Source organism: Macaca fascicularis, chromosome 5 (genome assembly GCF_037993035.2).
Source record: "Macaca fascicularis isolate 582-1 chromosome 5, T2T-MFA8v1.1".
Classification (NCBI taxonomy): Eukaryota; Metazoa; Chordata; class Mammalia; order Primates; family Cercopithecidae; genus Macaca; species Macaca fascicularis.
The window spans coordinates 25,454,015-25,476,092 of NC_088379.1; the positions used below are offsets into that span (position 1 = coordinate 25,454,015).

At 44.1% G+C, this 22,078-nt stretch overlaps 1 protein-coding gene across 15 annotated transcripts in view; it reads left to right on the forward strand.

The window, feature by feature from the left end:
• Positions 1 to 22,078, forward strand: part of RBPJ (recombination signal binding protein for immunoglobulin kappa J region) — a 270,713-nt gene that overhangs the window by 153,731 nt on the left and 94,904 nt on the right. For 8 of the 15 annotated variants that reach the window (XM_065544835.1, XM_074039497.1, XM_005554630.4 and 5 more), the window contains exon 1: positions 3,209 to 3,450. The exons of 3 other annotated variants lie outside the window; for them this stretch is intronic. Coding sequence is in view for 3 of the 12 variants with exons in the window: in XM_005554629.4 (XP_005554686.1) it covers positions 3,431 to 3,450 (20 nt within the window). In the remaining 9 variants the exon portion in view is untranslated. Of the gene's footprint in view, positions 1 to 2,153; positions 3,451 to 22,078 lie in introns of those variants that run through there. 4 more of the 15 variants (XM_045392216.2, XM_074039496.1, XM_065544839.1 and 1 more) reach the window with 2 other exon arrangements.

The following is a 22,078-nucleotide window of genomic DNA, read 5'->3' on the forward strand; positions in this document are numbered from 1 at the left end:
AAAGACAAGAAAGGGGTGAGGGAATAAGCTATATGCGGGAAGAGCATTCCAGGTAGTGGAAAAAGCAAAGGTTTGGAGCTGAGAGTGTGCCTGGGGCATTCCAGGAACAGTAAGGAAGGCAGCCGGTGAGAGCCCACCGAGTGAGGGGTAGAGGAGGAGGTGAAGGCAGAGAGGTCAGGGAGGTTTGGCAGTAGGCAACATTGTCTAGGTCCTCATAGTGAAATGGGAAAGTCATGTAGGAGTTCCAGAGGACTACTGAGAATGCTCTATTAGCACAGACTGAGGGAAGGCAAGAATGGAAGAAGGGAGGACCAGTTAGGGAACTTCCTTAACCCAGGTGGGAAATAAGATGGGTTAGACTAGTAGCCAAAGAGGTGTGACAGTATTTGTGACTGTGAGTATATTCTGAAGGTGGAGCCAGCAAGATTTTCCGTCCAATCGTATCTTGGGCGTGAGTGAGAAAGGAGGCAAGGACTCCAAGGTTCTTGACATCGGTGGAAGAATGGAGTTGTCCTTTCCTGAGATGGGGGAGGGATGCAGATGGAGCATGTTTTAGGGCAAAAACGGGGAGCTGTAATTACACTTGCGATTACCATGGCTTCCCAAGGTCGCTGGGGCTCTCAGAAGGTCATGATTCCAAATTAGATCAGTGGTCTGGACTAGGCCATGACTGAAATACCTTCTTGGGATGCCAGCTCCAAGGAATATGTGCACCAAAGGCTTTCTCCTCCTCCTGAGCTATCCTGTTCCAAACCAGACTTGCACTGAAATATTGCACTAAATGCTTTTAAATCTGTTTTCTGCATGAATATATAATCAAAAGAATAGGCAAACACACACACACACACCTCTAAAACCTTGAAAACAACTTAAAAAGCTGGGTTTCCTCCTACTAGAGAACTCACTGTTCTCCAAATACCAAAATTCAATTCAACTCTACATTTGCGGGGCTGTGACATCAGCAGGAAGACACTGGTTCCTAGATAATGCCGGGCTAAGGCTAGTACAGAAACCACATCAGGGCCAATCTGAAATGTGGCTGATTGAAGAATGTAATCAGGAACTCACTGGATAAATGATCCAAAAGGAAGGGATGCATTTAAAACAGCAGTTACTATAGCACCTGCCGCAGCAATACGTAAAATGGGATATTGCAACAAAAATACGGAAAGGTGAAGGAAAGCAAAAAAGCCATATTAGTGGGAGGAAAAAACAGAACAGAAACTGATTTGTTAGATTACTTCAAAAGGTTAAGAAGAGACTGAGAAGAAATTTTAAGAATCGTGTCCTTAAACGGGAGAAAGAATCTATACAAGGCAACAATGCAAGAGCGCAGAGCTGTTTATTTATTTATTTTTCTAACCAGCTCACAGGGCCAGCGGGTAGATTAGAAAGAAAACAACTAATTGCTAAAGTAGAGTAGCTAAGGAATCAGAACTTGTTTCAAAATAAGCGAAGTGGTGGCCAGACTAGGTGACTCAAGGCATGACTCAAACCCGACTCTGGGGGCTGTCTCTCAGCTCCCGGAGGCGGGGGGCGCGGCGTCTAACACATTTTAGGAAAGTACCAGGCTTGTGGAGGGCGACAGGAAACCTCCCCGGGAGATCGGCCTGGGGCTCCTCCTGCCCTAGAGCCTGACCTCTCACTCTCCGCACTGGGAGCCACTTCCAACCTCCTGGCTTCCCCTTCTTCCCTTCGAGGCTCCCCACCCCTCGTCTTCCACCCAGCGTCACAGGGCGTGTGCGTGTGTGCGAGACGTCGCGTCTCCTTCCCCGCCGCCCTCCGCCCCGTGCTCCCCGCCACGCGCCTTCCCGCCCCGCCTCCGCGGCGAGCCGCTCCCTTCCCACCCCGCCCGCCGCCCGCCGCCCGCCGCCCGCCGCCCGCCGCCCGCCGCCCGCCGCCCGCCTCCCGGGCACGCGCGGCACGAACGGCGCCCGGACCTGCTCTAAACAAACACCTGTCCTCCCTTGGCTCCGCGAGATTTGGAGCGAAAGCCTAGGCAACAGGGGGCACGTTCTCGCGAGGTTTAGGAAATTTCCCACGGCCGTGTTGTGTCTGAGCCGAGTAGTGGAAGGCGGTGGGAAGGAGGTGTAGCGTGAGACGCGACTGCCCGCATTGGGTGCATGCGCAGTGCCGCTCGCGCGGGCCGCGCCAATCCTGCAGCGCCTTCAGCAGGTTTCGGGCGGCGAATTCCAGTTCTCCGGGTTTTGGGGCTCCCTGCGGGAGGCAGTGCTGGATTGGGAATCTCTAGGAAAGGAAAGGGCAAAGGAGGGGAAAAATGGGGGGCTGCAGGTAGGAGGAGGGGGCGGGGTTCGGGCTCTGCACCTTGCTGTTCAATGCCCGGCGGGGCCAGGTTCGCCCGGGGGCTTCCGGCATCAGGCCGCCTGAAGCGCGATTCGGGCAGCCGGCAGCGTCTTCGGCTGTGCCAGGCCCTCGGGTGGCCCGGTTCCCTGTGCAGTAGTGGCCTCAACACACACCTGGGCTCACACACGGTGGCGGCTGCGATGGGGTCTTAGAGAGGCCATGTGGCACGCGAGCTGCAAGAGCTTTGATCAGGGCCTCTGGCCCGACTCGGAGGTGGGAGAATGTGGCTCTCAATTCCAAGGCAGTTTTCCCTTCTGGAGAGAACTACTCCGCGCCCTGGCGTGTGTCTGCGAGGTGGCCATTAGGGGTGTCTTTGCCAGAGGCCTTGACTTGACCTCATTTCACACCTAAGGAGAACGCTAAGCCGAGAGAGCTCAACTGCAAAAGTTTTCCGTTTGCGGAGCTCTGGAAGGGCCTCCTCATTAGCATGGGGGTGTAATGAATGAAGACAGTTCCCGACGTGTCACTTGCCCGAACCCCAGGCACCTCTGACGCTCCTGCACCTAACGCCGAAATTAGCATAAAGGAGGCGCCCAGGGAACGTTTGAATGAATGAAAGGAGCTGGGAACCCAGAGTGAGCGGGAAGCCGCTTGGAAAACACCCATTGAGGAGGTGTTTCATCTAGGCCTGTGAAACGCGGCCCATTTTCCCAGGACCCCTCCTCCCTTCTCCTCGGCCCCGCCTCCTGACCCCTCCATTCCCCGTCCCCGTAGTAATCCCCTCCGGTTTTCCTCAGTCTCCACGTACGTCCCTCAAGGCGCGTCCCAAAACCTGGATAACCGGAGCGCTCCCCATGGACCACACGGAGGGCTCGCCCGCGGAGGAGCCGCCTGCGCATGCTCCATCGCTTGGGTAGGTTTCCAAGGGAGGCAGCGAGCAGGATCCCCTACTCTGCGGGCGGCGCGAGGCGTCTGGCTCTTCGCGGCGGCGGCGAGGGGAAAGGGAGCGCGGGGGCTGGGTGGAATCGAGGAGTGAGGAAAAAGGGAAGGGGCGGGGGAGAGGGACCAGGGAAGGCGTCGGGGGGAATCTCGCGAGGGTTGGAGTTTTGGCGAGAGTTTGTGGAAGATGGCGCCTGTTGTGACAGGGTAAGTCCGAGGGAATCGGAGCGCTGGGAACCGGGAAAGTTGCGGGCGTCTGGCAGCCCGCGGCGAGCGGCGGATTCGGGGGCCGCAGCGCGCTTGGCGTCCGGGGGCCCGCGGGGGCGGCGTCGCGTGCGCCGAGCGCGGCGGCGGCTGCGGCGTGTGACCGTGCGCTGCCTCTGCGCTGCCGTGGCTCGGGCTCCGGCGCGTGAGGGCGGGAGGCGGCGGCGAGGCCGGCGGGTGCGGGCGTGAGTGCGGCCGGGCGCGCGGAGCCCTCGGGCGCCGTGCCTCCCGCGCGCCTCCAGCGGGCCCTGCCTGGGGGCCCCGTGCAGCTTTGTTCCTCGCGGCCGTTGTCGCCGCCTCGCCCCGCTAGTGCCCCCGGCCCCGGGCGCTTTGTCTTTCCCCGCTGCCCCCCGCGACTCTCTACCCCCGGCCCTTTGTTTCGCCGCCTTGGGCGCTTTGTCCGACCCGTGGCGCCCCGCATCCTCTTTCCATCTCCTCCCCTCCGCTGTCCTTCCTCCCGTGCCCCTTTGTTGTGCCCCACTCTTGTCGGTAGCCCAGTGACCTGCCACAGCCCGGGCACCAGATTCCTGCCTTAATTGTTCTTCCATTGTCTTTCTCCTGTGGGTCCTCTCTCACCTTTCTCTACGGTCCTGGATCCCCCCCCGAGGCGTTGTCTCCCCCATCCATGGGCTTATTCTCTCGGCACCCCCTTCCTCTCCCGTCTTCGGTTGATTTATCCACTACCCCCGGTGTACGTCTGCTGAACTGTCTCAGCCCCGGGGACTCCATCTGCTGCTTCTAAGTGCACACAGACTCTACGGTTTGTTGTTGTTTTGTGGGTCTGAAAGATGCATGGGATACTTAGTTTCCTCCTCCGCACCCCTTTTTCTCGGGATTTCTTGCACCCCCCGCCCCCCCATCGCCACCCCTTTCTTTCGGGATTAAAGCGTCTCCAATTTTCATCGCCGTCTCTTTAGTGCGGTGGGTTGTTTTGCTTGGAAACAGTAGCCCTGGAAAAAGGTCTGGTCTCTTGGTGGTTCTTGCGTCCCCCGGCCCCCGGCCCCCGCCCCCCTCCTGGTTCCTGACGGCCTAGGCCAAGGGCAGCTGTCTGTCGAAGCTTTGCATTTAGGTTGCCTGAGGATGATTGGAGGGTATCGTAGGACGGTTAGAAGGAGGCTCAAGATGTATATATGTGTTTTTCTGTTAGTGTTTGAGAATAGTTTCAGATATCCACAATGGATATTCATTTGGCATGTGAGTAGGAGTTGAGTGAATTTCCATGTTAAAAACTTGTGAGTGTTGGGGCGGAGAATTTCAGCATTTTCTAGAAATCTGGATTTAGAATTTATCAGAAACTCCTGCCTCATAAGGAAAAGGAGAGGCATTCCGGTTGGGAATTTTATATAAATGTTTTACTTTTTCTTAATCATTAGATGGTTTACAGTTTTGTGCGTTTTTGCTGCTCTGTGGATGCATGACAACCCTTCTGTCCCATCACTGGGGTTGAAATGAGGACAGCACCGAAGAGTGCAGTTTCTGATTGATGAATACTGCTTCTAGGATCTTTGTGGAAGATATTAATCGAATGCAGTAAAAAGTATACGTAAAGATGTATATTATATATATGTAATAGCCTGTAGTGAGATTATTTTAAAGACACTTCCTAGTGTTAAAGGACCCTTGAAGTGTTCTTACTGTTTTGGTAATGCTAAAAGCTTGGGGTTGTGTGAATGGGGGTGGGGGGTGTGGTGTGATGTCTTTTAATGAGTTGTTCTCGTGCTAGGAATAAGAGTTATTATATTTACCAGGATTACTATGCTGAATGTATTCTTCAAGAGTTTGTTTCTACTAGTTGGTCTCTACTTTTAGAAGGTATGTTACACATAAAATCATTTGGAGTGTCATTTCATTTACAAACTGAAGTTCTACAATAGTAAAGTGTTGTTTATAGAGGACATATGAAATCTACTCTAACGAGTATTGGAGCATTGGAAAGTTTTTTTTTTTTTCTGGCTGTGATTAGAATTAGTAGTTTGAGTTTTAATTAATGGAAAACCATGGTTTCATGATTGATACTTAAGTTTTTTTTGTGAAAATCTGCAGTCTGGGTCGCATGAGTGGGTTTTACCAATAATCTTGTCTCCCTTACTTGTTCTTGTACATAATGATTCTTTTGGAGGTAAAATCTTAAGCTCACTGGTTTTCTGACTGGGAGCAAAGTGTAAATACTGTGTAATAATGGAGGGTATTTTGCTCTGACTTGTACCTGTAGAATGATTACACAGACATGATAAAAGCGCCTTTACCATTTGAGTTGCGTTTTTCTTTCTAAATCGTGTAGGACTTTTACTTTGTGGTGAAATAAAACTGCTTTTAATTAAATTATAACAGCAGCATATTTCGAAATCTGGATGAGTTGTGGCTGGAGAACTTTCATTCTGAGTATTAACTATTAAAACTTTAAGTTTTATTATCCATGCATATTGCTGATGGATCTGTGATTATATTTTCAGAAAATGAGACTTGCAGTATTTTCACATCTGTACTGTTCAAAATATACACTTGTAGGCTTTAGATTTTAAGCAGTTAGATTTGTTAAAAAAATTACCTATTGTCCTATACCAACGGATTTCTGTCAATTTTTTTTTTAAGTGGGTAAGATCAAAATTGGTTTGGTTGAAAGGCCATTCTTGCCAGATGTAATTCATTAAATAACCTTTGGCACCCTTGATGGGTAAGGCATTCGGAAAAAATTGTTTTGTTTTTTAAGTTCTTACACATCTCATTCTTCTGTTCATTTTTAGAAATAAAATCCAGGACTTGGCTTTAAAACATTATTTTGCATTTTGCTTCCTCCTAATACTAAATTTCATGTTATTTCAACTAGGGGCAGTATTTTCTCATGGATTGACTAAAAGTTGTTATTTTTGGCATCTGGCTTTGTGATTATTTCCAAGTTACTCTACTTCCCCTGGGCCAGTTTCCTAACTGTGTAGTAAAATGGGAATTATAATAACTTGCCACATCTGCACAGGATTGCTATGCCTTAAGGTTCGCAAAGAGCATCCTTGGATGAAAACTGTGGGGAAGGTCTATGAATTGTTACTGAAATAAGCTAATGTGAAGTAGGTCATATTTTATAGGAAGTCAAATAGGTTTTTAAATTATTGGCAAGACACAGTAGCAATAGTGGGATTTTTTAAAATCCCAAATATGTATTATAGTATGGGTAATAAAACAGATACCTTTATTCCTGCTCCCCGTAAACTTATAGGGAGAGAGACAAGTAAAACAAATTACAGGGTGATGTGTCGTGTGTGTGTGTGTGTGTGTGTGTGTATGTGTGTGGTGTGAAAGATTGAAGTTCTGTCAGACTCAAATGTAATAACATAAAATTATGGGATGCTTTTCTCTTTTGTTTTCTGCATGTAGCAATATCTTATTTATTTATTTTATTTTATTTTTTGAGACAGGGTCTCATTCTGTCATCAGGCTGGAGTTCAGTGGCGCAATCTTAGCTCACTGCAACCTCCACCTCTTGGGCTCAAGCGATCCCTCTGCCTCAGCCTCCTGAGTAGCTGGGATTACAAGCGTGCACCATCACACCTGGCTAATTTTTGTGTTTTTAGTAGATATGGGGTTTCGCCATGTTGGCTAGGCTGATCTCAAACTCCTGACCTCAAGGGATCTGCCCACCTTGGCCTCCGAAAGTGCTGGGATTACAGGGTGAGCCACCATGCCTGGCCTGCATGTAGTAATATTTAACAAATGGTAGTATAACATGCTTTCACTGGACTCTAAGCTAAGTCTGTTAATAGCAGTGATTAATTTTAAATATGCCTTATATTTGCTAGTGCTTTGTTATTTGCTCTTAATAATTTCTAATAACCATGACTATAATTTCAGATTTGACTCTTGGCCCTAGAAAAGTGTTTTGCATTTGAGGAACACTCTGTAGATACTTACTGACTGAATGAAACCTGTTGCTTCTCTGTTCTTGGTAGATGATACCATATGCCATTTGGTTCCCAAAGCCATGATTCCTGATTCCTCTCTCACCAACCTTTACATTTAATTACTGAGAACTGATCATTTTTCCTTCTAAAAAATCTCTTGTATCTGTTTCCCTTATCCTCACTGCCACAGTTCATGCTGTCATTTCTCACCTGGTTTACTGCGACGTACTGACAGCCTCTTTCTGCTTCTCGAGTCACCACCTTTATCCAGCTTCCACATGTAGCAGAGCAGTTTTTCTAAAGAGCAAATCTGATCACTGCTTAATCTAAAAACCTTTCAATGGCTCCCCCTAGCAGCCTTCATTAAGAGAGGCAACAGAGTGGAGGGTTCTGAGCTCACATTTAGTATTTAATCTGAACTGGGTTCCAGGTCTGACTCTGGCACTTAAAACCCCTGCCACTTAAACTCCTGTAACATTGACAAGTTAATCTCTTTATCAGTTGCAAGATAATTATTCCTAACTCAGAAAGTTGTTGTGAAGATTAAACGAAATAATGTATGAAAGCATTTAGCAGAATTCCTGGCACGTAGCAAGCGCTCAAAAGATGTTAGCTGGGGCCGGGCGCGGTGGCTCAAGCCTGTAATCCCAGCACTTTGGGAGGCCGAGACGGGCGGATCACAAGGTCAGGAGATCGAGACCATCCTGGCTAACACAGTGAAACCCCGTCTCTACTAAAAATACAAAAAAAAACTTAGCCGGGCGAGGTGGCAGGCGCCTGTAGTCCCAGCTACTCGGGAGGCTGAGGCAGGAGAATGGCATGAACCCGGGAGGCGGAGCTTGCAGTGAGCTGAGATCCGGCCACTGCACTCCAGCCTGGGTGACAGAGCGAGACTCCGTCTCAAAAAAAAAAAAAAAAAAAAAAAAAAAAAAAGATGTTAGCTAATATGGCACATAGGATCCTCCATAACTATTTCATTTTCATCTTCTCCAGCTGAGTTGTTTGCCATTTTCTCTCCATAATCAGTGCTCCAGTCATATTGAAGTATATTCTGCATGAGCTCAGCGGCTTAACACCTTCTTGTGTATGAAAAGTAATGGCCCTTAGTAGGTTATTTCTCAAGACTAAGGGAATATTCTAACCAGATCTGTCAGACTACATTTGGTGCCTGGCTGTATAAATACTATATATTTAATACAGTATTAAATGCTGTATGTAATTCTCTTGGAAGCATGATACTAAGTTGTAATTTTCACACCCAAATGTTGTTATTTGGTGGCAGGTAGCGTTTATATTCTTACACTTAGAAGATTGTCTATCACATGATAGAGACTCAGCAAAAAGTTTTGAATGTGGGACACAGTGCTTTGAAATCTTGATGAGACATGGTTCATGTGGCACAATTTTATAATTGTGTGTTTGTATACAGTATATGTGTGTCTAATTCATATACATGTATAATTTATATATAGGTACTTGACTTTGGTTCTATAAGGAGTGATTGCTGAAGTACCCAGAAGAATTGATATTTTCAGCCACAAGCAGTCTCATAACCCCTGAGAACATTATAGCAAGGCTCTTAGGCAAAAGTTTTTGTTTTTTGATTATTAGAAAATACTACATTATATTTGTACAAAACTGACAAGTTTAAATTTCACTTTTGTTTTTTATATTATTAGCTGTCAGTGTTTATCAAAAGATTCCAATATTTTTAAGTGTTTTCCGTACTAGATGGCTAGGGATGTGCATTAGATTATACCATAGAACACTGTAGACTGCTTTTTGGGGAATCCATGCCATAGAACCAAATAATAAGTTGATAATCTACAGGGAGACTCAGGTCTCAGGGACATATTACTCACAGATAATTTCTTTTTTTTTTTTTTTTTTTTTTTTTGAGACGGAGTCTCGCTTTGTCGCCCAGGCTGGAGTGCAGTGGCCGGATCTCAGCTCACTGCAAGCTCCGCCTCCCGGGTTTACGCCATTCTCCTGCCTCAGCCTCCCGAGTAGCTGGGACTACAGGTGCCCACCACCTCGCCCGGCTAGTTTTTTGTATTTTTAGTAGAGACGGGGTTTCACCATATTAGTCAGGATGGTCTCGATCTCCTGACCTCGTGATCCGCCCGTCTCGGCCTCCCAAAGTGCTGGGATTACAGGCTTGAGCCACCGCGCCCAGCCACAGATAATTTCTTTAAACTTCAGGTTCTACCTCTGTAAAATAGGGGATGGTAATTATATTTTATCTGTCAGGCACATTGTGACTGTCAACGTAAATTTTGTGAAATTATAAGGTCAAATGAAACAGTGTATGTGTAAGTGACTTGTAAACAGTAAAGCATTCTATACGAATATTTTAATTACTATAAGAATCAGTTTCCTCTGGTAACTTTTCAGCTTGAGCAGAGCTCAAGATGGACTTTTTAGACTGCAAGCCGTGGTTTTGTGGGTCATGTTTTAGGAAGGCAACAGTGTATTTGGTGCAGAGGACCGCAACGCTTGAAATATGTGCTTTGGCATTTTAAGCAGACATTTGTTAAATTACTGCTTGACCACGGATGTTGTCATTGAGTCACCCCCAGCTTTTTGGGGTCTACTTCTTACTGCTCTCTTCTCTGCTTGGGTAGCTGTAACAATATAGGAATGTTGAATGTCTAGCTGCTATCTCTCAGACACTTATCCTACCCACAGTTCTGTATGCCTCTTAGGCCTGGCACAACATCATGGTGTTGCTTATGCCTCATTAGACCTGCTGCTTAATTGAATTAAATGATATCCTAACGGTCTAAAAAGGGTAACGTATTTCCCGAACATGTCACATTTACTGTAGGAGGTTGGGGAAGGTGTCACAGGCACTGTAAGTGGTAGTAATTACCTATCTGTATAGATATTTGTGTAATTTTGTTGTGTTGAGACAATGCATAGTGATAAGTATGAGAGCTTTTCGTCATATTGGTGAAGTTTATGGCAATCTTGGGAATATTTATACTATTTTAAGTTTACAAAAAATAAAATACAGAAAACATTTTTTTTTAGGCATTCTGAGTTGCAAGAGCTTTGCAGTGAAAGCTGCATCTATTTGATGTGAAGCGGAATACACTTAGAAAATCAACCCTGGAGGTGTTTTTTTTTTTTTTTTTGTATTCAGTAGTCTCAGCATAAGAGCTAATGCATTGTTAATGAGATGATAATCAGAGTTGTAAGTGAATAAGAATAGTTTCTCATAAAAAGGTTACATAACAAGAGAAAAAATATTTAATGTTGGGCGAAGTAGCTCAGGCCTGTAATCCCAGCACTTTGGGAGGCTGAGGCAGGAGGATTGCTTGAGCCCAGGAGTTTGAGGCTGCACTGAATGGTGATCATGCCACTGCACTCCAGCCTGGGTGACAGAGCAAGACCCTGTCCCAAAAGAAGAAAAATTTTTCACTCTATAAAACTTTTTTATAAGTATGGTAAAGATTTTATTACAGAAGTACAGGATTGCTTTATGAAATATAATGTAATGTAGATTTTTTTTTTTTAAATAATGTGAACAGCTTATTATGGAATAGCTTAATTTCCTCCAGCACATACTAGCTTTAGATTGGTTTGCATAAATAGAACAAAGGTATATGTTCCCTTTTGGAAAACTGCAGATCTGCTAAGATTGTGCCTGATTTTGCCAGCATATTTTTTCACATCTTTTTAAAAAAATTTTTTTAAAAATTTGAGTGATAAAATTTTTCATGCAAAAAATTACCTAGTTCTGTACAAAGCTCCTAATCCATACACATCATTTGGAGTAAGCAGAAACATTTGGGTCCTAAGATATGTAGGAACGGTGTTAAGGAAAATGTTAATAGTATAACCATGTTTTAGTGGCTCTCCTTTTAGTACTGTTTTAAAAACAATATATTTATTAAATAAGCAGTTGAACACTTATTAGGTATAAGACACTGTTTGTACTGGTCTTATAAAGATGGCTAAGAAATGGTTTGGTGAAGCTCATGACTTGGTAGAGAGTACACAGGCAATTATTATGTAAGGGAGATTATGACAAGTGCTGTAACAGATATTTAGTGTTGGTGGGAACACAGATGTGAATGATTATCTTCAGTTGGAGGGAGTTCATAGAAAAGGTGAGAGTTCATAGGGAGTGATGGGAAATTAAACTGGAAGAGTGATTGGGAGCCTCTTGGAAGATCTTGAGTGCTAAACAGATTATTTGGTTTTTTTTTGGTTGGTTGGTGTTTTTTAGAGACAGTCTCATCTCTCTGTTGCTCAGCCTGGAATACAGTGGCACAGTCATACTTCACTGCAGCCTCAACATCCGGGGCTCAAGGGATCCTCCTGCCTCAGCCTCCCCAATTGCTAGGACTATAAGTGTGCGCCACCAAACCCAGGTGTGCGCCAGCAACCCCAGCTAATTTAAAACATTTTTTTTTGTAGAGATAGCCTTGCGTGTTTTCCAGCCTGGTCCAGAACTCCTGGGCTCAAGTGATCCTTCTGCCTTGGTTTCCCAATGTGGTGTGATTACGGATGGCCTAAGGTGATTATTTGAATATTAATCAGGGATGCAGAGGACGGGGTAGGGTATTGAGGCTTTTTTTTTGACGGAGTTTTGCTCTGTTGCCCAGGCTGGAGTGCAATGGCCAATGGCGCGATCTCGGCTCACCGTAACCTCTGCCTCCCGGGTTCGAGTGATTCTCCTGCCTCAGCCTCCTGAGTAGCTGGGGCTACAGGCATGCGCCACCACATTCGGCTAATTTTATATTTTCAGTAGAGATGGGGTTTCTCCATATTCGTCAGGCTGGTCTCGAACTCCTGATCTCAGGTGATCCACATGCCACAGACTCCCAAAGTGCTAGGATTACAGGTGTGAGCCACTTTTCCTGGTGGCATTGAAGGTTTTAAGATGAGGTCAGGCTGGATGTAAACATTGTAAAATAGATTGGAATTGGTGGACACCATAAGATAAATATAATCAAAATCTGATTTTGGTGGTGGGACTAGGAATGAATAGGCCAAGAAGCTCTTTTTGAGGCAGGGTAATATAGGGAGCTTTGGAATAATTGTACTGTAAGTCACTAAAATAAGTTTGTGGCTATGAGCATTTCACTTAAGCTAGATCTTTTCCTTTGTCTAAAAAATGGAAGAAAATAATACTTCATGGTATCGATGTGAGGATTAATAAGATAAGAGATAGAAAATGCCTAGCTTAGTTTTGGTAATAGTAGGTGCTCAATAAATAGGTTCTCCTTACCCCTTTTCTGAAGTGTAGAATTTAAAGGATAAGATGGGAGTGGGGTACATCCCCATCAGAAAGGAGGGTAGGAAAAAACCTGAAATTAAAACCTGGGTGATAAAAAAATCAGAAAAGGAAAAGTTCTGAGTAAGGTGAACAGATTTAAGAGAACCTTCTTAACACGGTGTTGTGCTTATTGTAGGTCTTTAATAAATGCCGGATGCTTATTTTTGCATACTTCTGTTACACTTAACATTGTTCTGCAGTTATATACATTTATCTGTAATTGATTGTCTAATCTGTCAGTGAGCTTCATAAGAAAAGGAACAATTATTTTACTTACCTTGCACAATTGTGGAGCACCTACCATCTGCCAGAATGTTATTTTCTGGGTGAATATGGCTTGAGCAGATTTGGTAATATATAACACTTGCCACTAGGTGGCTCTTAGTCTAAGTGATAAGGCTGACATTCAGCGTATATAGGTTTTTCTGTGTAGAAACTGACCCCCTCCCTGGATTATTTTCACTTTTTTGCCTTTTCTGTACCTATATTTTTTGAAGTGGAATATGAAACACATATTTAGAAAACTCATTTAGACTGTTGAAAATTAGAAAAGTATAATTAGAATATGTCCTGTAGAAAGAAGCACAATGGAAGCACAATCAAATTCACAAGTGAACAAAGCACATTCCCCATCTCTCAATGTGCTTAAAGTGAAGCATGATGGTTTGATTTCAGGCATTGTTTTTTGTTGTTATGACTTCCTTCAAAGAAAGATATTGTGAGGATTTGTTTCCTTTTATTTATTTATTTATTTTTTTTGAGACGGAGTCTCGCTCTGTCACCCAGGCGGGAGTGCAGTGGCCGGATCTCAGCTCACTGCAAGCTCCGCCTCCCGGGTTCATGCCATTCTCCTGCCTCAGCCTCCCGAGTAGCCGGGACTACAGGCGCCCGCCACCTTGCCCGGCTAGTTTTTTGTATTTTTTAGTAGAGACGGGGTTTCACCGGGTTAGCCAGGATGGTCTCGATCTCCTGACCTTGTGATCCGCCCGTCTCGGCCTCCCAAAGTGCTGGGATTACAGGCTTGAGCCACCGCGCCCGGCCGTTGAGGATTTGTTTCTTAAGAAGATTTGATGAACGATGATGAAGTATGGTGTGTATTGATGCTGGGCTGTGATTCTCTGTGCTCTTATTTATATTCTACTTTCTCTGTTGAGGAGTAACATACCATCGAATGGTAACTTACATAACATAGAAAGGTAACTACATCCTATGTGACACGTGTGATATATATTATTAAATCCATTAGATTCAGGAAATTTTAGAGCCGGAGAAGACCTTTCTAATCACGTATTCTAAAAGTACCCACTCATTTACACAGACAGGTTAGATAATGCCTGGGACACATTCAGTGACTGAGCTAGTTTCTGGTTTGTTTTAGAGGGAGGGGAAGGCCTATGTTAGTCTTTTTTTTTGAAACAGGGTTTGCTGTCACCTAGGCTAGGATGCAGTGGTGCTATCATGGCTTACTGCAGCCTCAATTTCCTGGGCTCGTAATCTTCCCACTTAGGCTTCCTGAGTAGTTGGGACTAGTTGCATGCCACCATGCCTAGCTAATTTTTGTAGAGATGGGATTTTGCCATGTTGCCCAGGCTGATCTTAAACTTCTGGGCTCAAGCGCTCAAGCTATCTGCCGGCCTCAGTCTTCCAAAGTGCTGGGATTATAAGTGTGAACCACTGTACCCCACCGTATGTTTTTTTTTTTCTCCCCATACCTTTCTATTTATCTCACTCAGCTGCCTTTTAACATTACATGCATTAAAAAAAAAAAAATAGCTCTTTTTTCTCATATGTGCAGACTTAGAGCAAGACTGCAAATCCCTCAGCTCCTAAACCTTGATGGGTAGAGTGCCACGGCCAGTGTTGCTTCATTAAATGGTTAGCTCTGAGCCTGCCTGTTCTTTCGTCGTTTGCTGTGTTCCTGTTTTTGGTGCTGCTTATTATCTTTATCTTGTAATAACTGACCAGATGGCCTCTTTAGGAACATAGTTGTCCTCACTGCACACCTCCTTAACCACTCTGCTTCAGTTGCTCCTACTTGAGAATTGGCTGGATGCAGTTACCCCCGGCTTACTCCAGTCTCTACCTCTTTTCTCTCTAGCTTCTTGGTTATATCACCTGCAATAAATTGCAGCTGGCTGTTTCCACAGCCTCTGGAAGGGAAGATGGAAGGACAGAGGAGAGTGGAAAGAAAGAAGGCTGTCATATGGGGAAGAGACGCTACAACTTGAAATTTTATACTAAAAGATGACCTGGTTTATGAACATTATGATGATGTGTATAGTGAATTTTTTCTAGTGTATATGCCAAGGCAATATTATTCTCTTGATTATGGAATTCATTAAGTGTTGTATCTGTCATCCTTGCTTATCCACATGTCAAGGAAGTGAATTAATTTCAGCATTCCAAAGATAGTAGTGATAGTATATGGTAATTTACTTACAGCTTATGAATGTCATTATTTGATTAAATGGATATTACTGAATTAATGGGAGTTGCCATGTCACTATTGTAATGTTAAAAAAAAAAAAAGACCTTTCAGAGCTTATTTCATAATTATTGGTAAGTAAGCCATTCTTTGTCCTGGCCTTCCTCCTGTGTATTCAATGTGATATGTACACTTTGCACACAGGATTTACTGACATGTCATTTACTTAAACTTAGTTTCTTAGGTACCCTAACTCCTGGAAATCGTCAGTTGCTTAAATAATTAAATACAAATAAATCAACTGTCCACCTAAGCTACCATATACATTTTTGTTTAAATTCTAATGTAATTTAAAATACATTTATTTAATTTTTGGCTTGTTTTCATAGTTATTTCAGGGAAGTGACCATCTTGATATGGAATTTTTCTCAGGAATTGATTTCACATCTGTATAAAATAATCATCTTGGCTGGGCGCAGTGGCTCAATCCTGTAATCCCAGCACTTTGGGAGGCTGAGACGGGCAGATCACGAGGTCAGGAGATCGAGACCATCCTGGCTGATACGGTGAAACCCCATCTCTACTAAAAATACAAAAAATTAACCGGGCATGGTGGCGGGCGCCTGTAGTCCCAGCTACTTGGGAGGCTGAGGCAGGAGAATGGTGTGAACTCGGGAGGCGGAGCTTGCAGTGAGCTGAGATCCGGCCACTGCACTCCAGCCTGGGCGACACAGTGAGACTCCGTCTCAAAAAAAAAAAAAACCAAAAAAAAACCATCTTGATTATTTTTCTTGTTGGAAAAGTAATGTTTGTTATAAGAAATTCAAAAGTTATTTATTTACTTCTTGAGACAGGGTCTCGCTTTGCTACTCAGGCTGGAGTGCAGTGGTGCCATCATAGCCCAGTGAAGCCTGAAACTCCTGGCCTCGATCCTTCCATGTCAGCCTCCCGGGTAGCTACGGCTACAGACACTCACCACCACTCTTGGCTAATTTTTGTACTTTTTGTAGAGACGGAGTCTCTCACGATGATGCCCAGGCTGATTTCAAACTGCTGGTCTCAGGTGATCCTCCCACTTTGGCCTCCCAAAACGCTGGGATTACTGGCATGAGCCACCGTGTCTGGCCTCAAAAGTTAAGTATATTGTGTAAAGTGAGCCACTGTAGTCTTATACCAGGAAATAATCACTGTTAACAATTAGGAGTACCTTTGACCCGTGAACAACACAGACTTGAACTGAATGGGTCCACTTATATGTGGATTTTTTTCTCCAAACTTGGATGGAAAATACAGTATTCATGGGATGCAAGAGTAGTGTATATGGAGAGCTGATTGCTGGTCTTGAGTATGTGTGGATTTTGATATATGGGAGGAATCCCCTGCATATACCAAGGCACAACTGTATATTTCTCAATTTAAAGAAATGGAAGCGCTGACATTCTATTTATTTTAAAAATTTCAATAGTTTTGCAAACATAATATTAAAGGAGCCAGGGAGCTAACACTTTTTTGAATATCTATTCAGTCCTCAACTACAATGTGAGGGTAGTGGTATCTCCATCTATTAGATTACTTTAAATGAATTTCCAGGAAATAAACTTATTTTTAAAGTTACACTTGATTAGACTAGTCTTTGGGCTCAAAGTTTCTCTGAAGTAGCATAATATAGCTTTAGGTAAAAATTTTCTATTTCATTTTTAAAAAATTTTTTAATTAAAATTTTTTTTTGAGATGGGGGTCTCACTCTGTTACCCAGGCAGACTTTGAAATTTTGGGCTCAAGGATTCTTCCTGCTTCAGCCTCCTGAGTACCTGAGATTATGGACATGTATCACTGTGCCTGGCTTAATTTTATTTATTTCTTGGGATAGGATCTTACTCTGCCACCCAGGCTGGAATATAGTGGCAAAATCACGGCTCACTGTAGCCTTGACCTCCCAGGCTCAAGTGATCCTCCTGCCTCAGCCTGCCAAGTAGCTGGGACTACAGGCTTGCACCACCATGCCTGGCTAATTTTTTATTTTTATTGTAGAGACAAGGTCTCGAACACCAGGGCTCAAGCGATCCTTCTGCCTTGGCCTCCCAAAGTGCTGGAATTATAGTTGTGAGCCACTGCACATGACTTGGGCATAATTTTTAAAATAATTTTGTCAGGGCATCCCTGGGATGTCATTCTACCAGTTAATCCAAATTTTCTGCCCTTTTTTTTTTTTTTTGATGGAGTCTTGCTCTGTCGCCCAGGCAGGAGTGCAGTGATGCTATCCTGGCTCACTGCAACCTCTGCCTCCCAGGTTCAAGCAATTCTTCTGCCTCAGCCTCCTGAGTAGCTGGGGTTATAGGCACCTGCCACAATGCCCAGCTAAGTTTTGTATTTTTAGTAGAGATGGGGTTTCACTATGTTGGCCAGGTTGGTTTTGAACTCCTGATCTCAGTGGTCTGCCCGCCTTGGCCTCCCAAAGTGCTGGGATTACAGGTGTGAGTCAGTCACCATGACTGGCTCAACTTTTCTGCTTTGTATTTTTTTTCTTTTTCTAATATTACTTTTTTGCCTACAGACCAATTTTTAGGTTTTTAAATTCTGTATACATCCTGTGTGGCCTTGGGCAAGTTTAATTGCATTAAAACTTAAGTTTCCTCTTTTGTACAAAGGAGAGCATACATCAGAATTCTTCTGAGGATCAAATGTGTGTATGCAAAGGGGCTGCAAGACTAGGCCTGGTCTATAAGAATTGCTTAACGTCCATTTCCTTTCTTACCTCTCACTCAAACTACTGCCATGTCTTTTATTCATCTCTTGACTTGGTCTTGTTTTTATTTTCCCTTATGCTTACATATTAAAATCTGATTTTCACCCTAGGCCATCCTAGGTAAATGGATATAAATAAGCTAATGGATGTAAATGGACGTAAAAAAAAGGAGGTAAATAACCTCCTTTTACCAGATCCCCAAACCTCATTTCAGTCCTCAGCCTATTTCATTTTCCTGCATCTTATGTTATATTTTGTTATGTTTTGTCCTTATTCTTGACTAACAAGCTACCATCACCACTTCTTGATTATTCCATCTTCTCTTTGCTACTTACTTCTCTTCCAGTCTTAAGTATTGTGATTTGCAGTTTTTGTCTTCCTTTTGCTGTATTTATTCTTTCACTTTATGTCTGTGTCATTAGTGCGATGTTTAGATCCACATTAAAAAAATTCCTACTGGTTGTTCTGCAGGCTCATTAAACTTGGCTTTTCCAAAACAACTTGTTCTTTTTACCACCTGTATCTGTGATACCGTCCTATAAAATATACTTGATATCTGTTATAGTGCTGTTGTCCATCTGGCTGCCACAGGTAAATATTAACTTCAGTAACTTCCTTATTTCCTCCCACTGTCAGTTTTTCTTATTTTCTTCTTATTATTATTGTTTTTGAAACAGAGTCTTGCTCTGTCACCCAGGGTGGAGCGCAGTGGCGCATCTCGGCTCAATGCCACCTCCACCTCCCAGGTTCAAGCGATTCTCCTGCCTCAGCCTCCCGAGTAGCTGGGATTACAGGCATGTGCCACTATGCCCTGCTAATTTTGTATTTTTAGTAAAGACGGGGTTTCTCCATGTTGGTCAGGCTGGTCTCAAACTCCTGACCTCAGGTAATCCGCCCGCCTCAGCCTCCCAAAGTGCTGGGATTATAGGCATGGGCCACGGGGCCCAACCCTGCATCCATTATTTCTTATCAGATAGTCTGCATTCTCGTCTCTTTGCTCACTGCCATTGCCTTCCTCTCCAAGCTGCTTCATCTCGTAGTTAGACTTATTGTCACAGCCATGTCAACTTCCCTAGCCCCGCATATGCTTACTTCTTTAGTCTGTAGTTGTTGGTGTTTGTCCTGCATGTGAGTATCTGGGGGTTTGTTGGGGGATCTGGTCACCTAATTTCGTTATAAATGGTGCCCACAGATTTTGATTTTGCTATCTTAGTTATGGCTCTTTTATGTGGGAGAGATTGGAAAGCTATGCTGCTGCCAATGTTACCCTAAAATCCTGTCTAAATATCATCAGACAAATACATATTAATTGTAGGCTAAATCGATGCAAAGTGAGTAACAGTTCACTAGATCCCAGTCCCCAGAGATACGCATGCATGTTTACAGTGGGGTAAATTTCCTTCCGAACTCTAAATTAGTTCTTTTCTTGACATGCTCATGTCTGTTTCTTTCTTTGAGAAAGGAAGAATTATGGTTACTATTTCTGTGAAAGATTATTTAGACATCTATGCATTGTGGTTTGTAATCCCAGCCATCCCGGAGGCTGAGGTGGAAGGATTGCTGGATGGCGGATTTGGAGGCTTAGGTGGAAGGATAGCTGGAGGGTAGGAGTTGGAGACCAGTCTGGGCAACATAGGAAGACCCCATCTCTTAAAAAACAAAACAAAACAAAACAGGTGTTGTGTGTGAGGTTGAGGCTGGAGGATCACATGAGCCCAGGAGTTTGAGATTGCTGTGAGCTATGATTATACCACTGCAATCTAGCATGGGTGGTAGAGCAAGACCTTGTTTCTTTACCAAAAAAAAAAAAAATTCTTTAGAAATTTAAGTAAGCTTTTGGTGTTTTCATGTACATTAAAGGATATGGGTAGGGTTTTCTCTTTAAAATACCGTATATACAGTTTTTTTCTCCTAATAACAAAAATAACAAAATATAAAAAAAAAACATAATTCTACCAAAACACATTAACATTTTAGGGTGTAGTTATCCTTTCAAAGTTAAAAATAACTTTTACCACCTCCCCAAAGTAATTATAAATATATTGTAAAAAAGCCTAAATGGTAGTGTAATATTTCCTTGCTTTTGCCCTAGATGGTCTTTGTTCAGCGGTTTTTTTGTTTGTTTTTTGAGACTGAGTCTCGCTTTGTTGCCCATGCACGATCTCTGCTCACTGTAACCTCCGTCTCCTGGGTTCAAGCGATTCTCCCACCTCAGCCTCCTGGGTAGCTGGGATTACAGGCGCCAGCCACCATGACCAGCTAATTTTTGTATTTTATTTTATTTTATTTTTTTAAAGATGGGGTTTCACCCTGTTGGCCAGGGTGGTCTTGAACTTCTGAACTCAGGACATCCGCCTGCCTCGGCCTCCCAAAGTGCTGGGATTACAGATGTGAGCCACCGCACCCAGCCTGTTTAGTGTTTGATGTGTAGCATTTGAATGCATATAAATGCGTATGCCATCTTTTTTAATCTTGTTCTTCTATCTGTCCTTCCGTTGGTCCTCCTTTCCTCTACATAAATTGAATTATACCAATTCAGCAGCATATTGTTCTTCTTGCTTGGGTGGTTGAACAGTATCTTTTGTAGCTCTGGCTATCCTTAGGTGTGGCTCCCCGTGCTTACTGGCTGCTTTGAGGTTATTTCCAACTTTTTATTTTTTTACGTTGCTGCCACAAACATAATCTCTGCATGTGTGAAGTTAACCGGTATCTCGATACCTTTAAGTGGAATCACTGGTTTTTCCATGAGGTTATTGGCCATTTGTATTTTTCATGTGAAATATGTACTTATAATTCTTTATCCTTTCTTTTTTTTTTTTTTTTTTTTGAAGGACAGGATCTTACTCTGTCACCCAGGCAGGAGTGCACTGTTACAGTCAGCTCACTGCAGCCTCAACCTCATGGGCTCAGGCAGTCCTCCTGCCTCAGCCTCCCCAGTAGCTGAGACCACAAGCATGTGCCACCACGGCTGGCTAATTTTTAAGCTTTTAGTAGAGACAGCAACTCACCACGTTGCCCAGGCTGTCTATTCATTTATGTCTTTTCTCATTTTGTATATAAGAACTTTTATTTTCCACATATTACTTTTGTCAATTCTATGGTTTTTTTCCCCTTGTTTTTCATTTGTCATTCATTTCTATTTATTTATTGTCATACAGGAGTTAAATTTTTTAGGTAGTCAGATTTGTAGTTTTTCCTTTGGCTTTGTGGGTTTTTTTTTTTTTTTTTTTTTTTTTTTTGAGACGGAGTCTCGCTCTGTCACCCAGGCTGGAGTGCTGTGGCCGGATCTCAGCTCACTGCAAGCTCCGCCTCCCGGGTTTACGCCATTCTCCTGCCTCAGCCTCCCGAGTAGCTGGGACTACAGGCGCCCGCCACCTCGCCCGGCTAGTTTTTTGTATTTTTTAGTAGAGACGGGGTTTCACCGTGTTAGCCAGGATGGTCTTGATCTCCTGACCTTGTGATCCGCCCGTCTCGGCCTCCCAAAGTGCTGGGATTACAGGCTTGAGCCACCGCGCCCGGCCGGCTTTGTGTTTTTTTAATCTTCCTCACCCTAACATTATGGAAACATTCTTTTTGTTTGTTTGTTTTTTGAGACAGAGTCTCGCTCTGTTGCCCAGGCTGGAATGCACTGGCACAGTCTTGGCTCACTGCAAGGCTCCGCCTCCTGGGTTCATGCCATTCTCCTGCCTCAGCCTCAGTCTCCGGTGTAGCTGGGACTACAGGCGACCGCCACCGCACCCGGCTAATTTTTTGTATTTTTAGTAGAGACGGGGTTTCACCGTGTTAGCCAGGATGGTCTCGATCTCCTGACCTGGTGATCCGCCCGTCTCAGCCTCCCAAAGTGCTGGGATTACAGACATGAGCCACCGCACCCGGCCTGGAAACATTCTTATATGTATTTTTCTTCTTTTTTTTTTTTTTTTGTTTTTCGAGACGGAGTCTCACCCTATTGGTAGGCTGGAGTGCAGTGGCACGATCTCGGCTCACTGCAACCTCCGTCTCCTGGATTCAAGCAGTTCTCCTGTCTCAGCCTCCTGAGTAGCTGGGACTACAGGTGCGCGCCACCATGCCCAGCTAATTTTTGTATTTTTAGTAGAGCTGGGGTTTCACCATGTTGGCTAGGATGGTCTCGATCTCTTGACCTTGTGATCCACCTACCTCGGCCTCCTAAAGTGCTGGGATTACAGGTGTGAGCCACCGCACCCGGCCTCTTATAT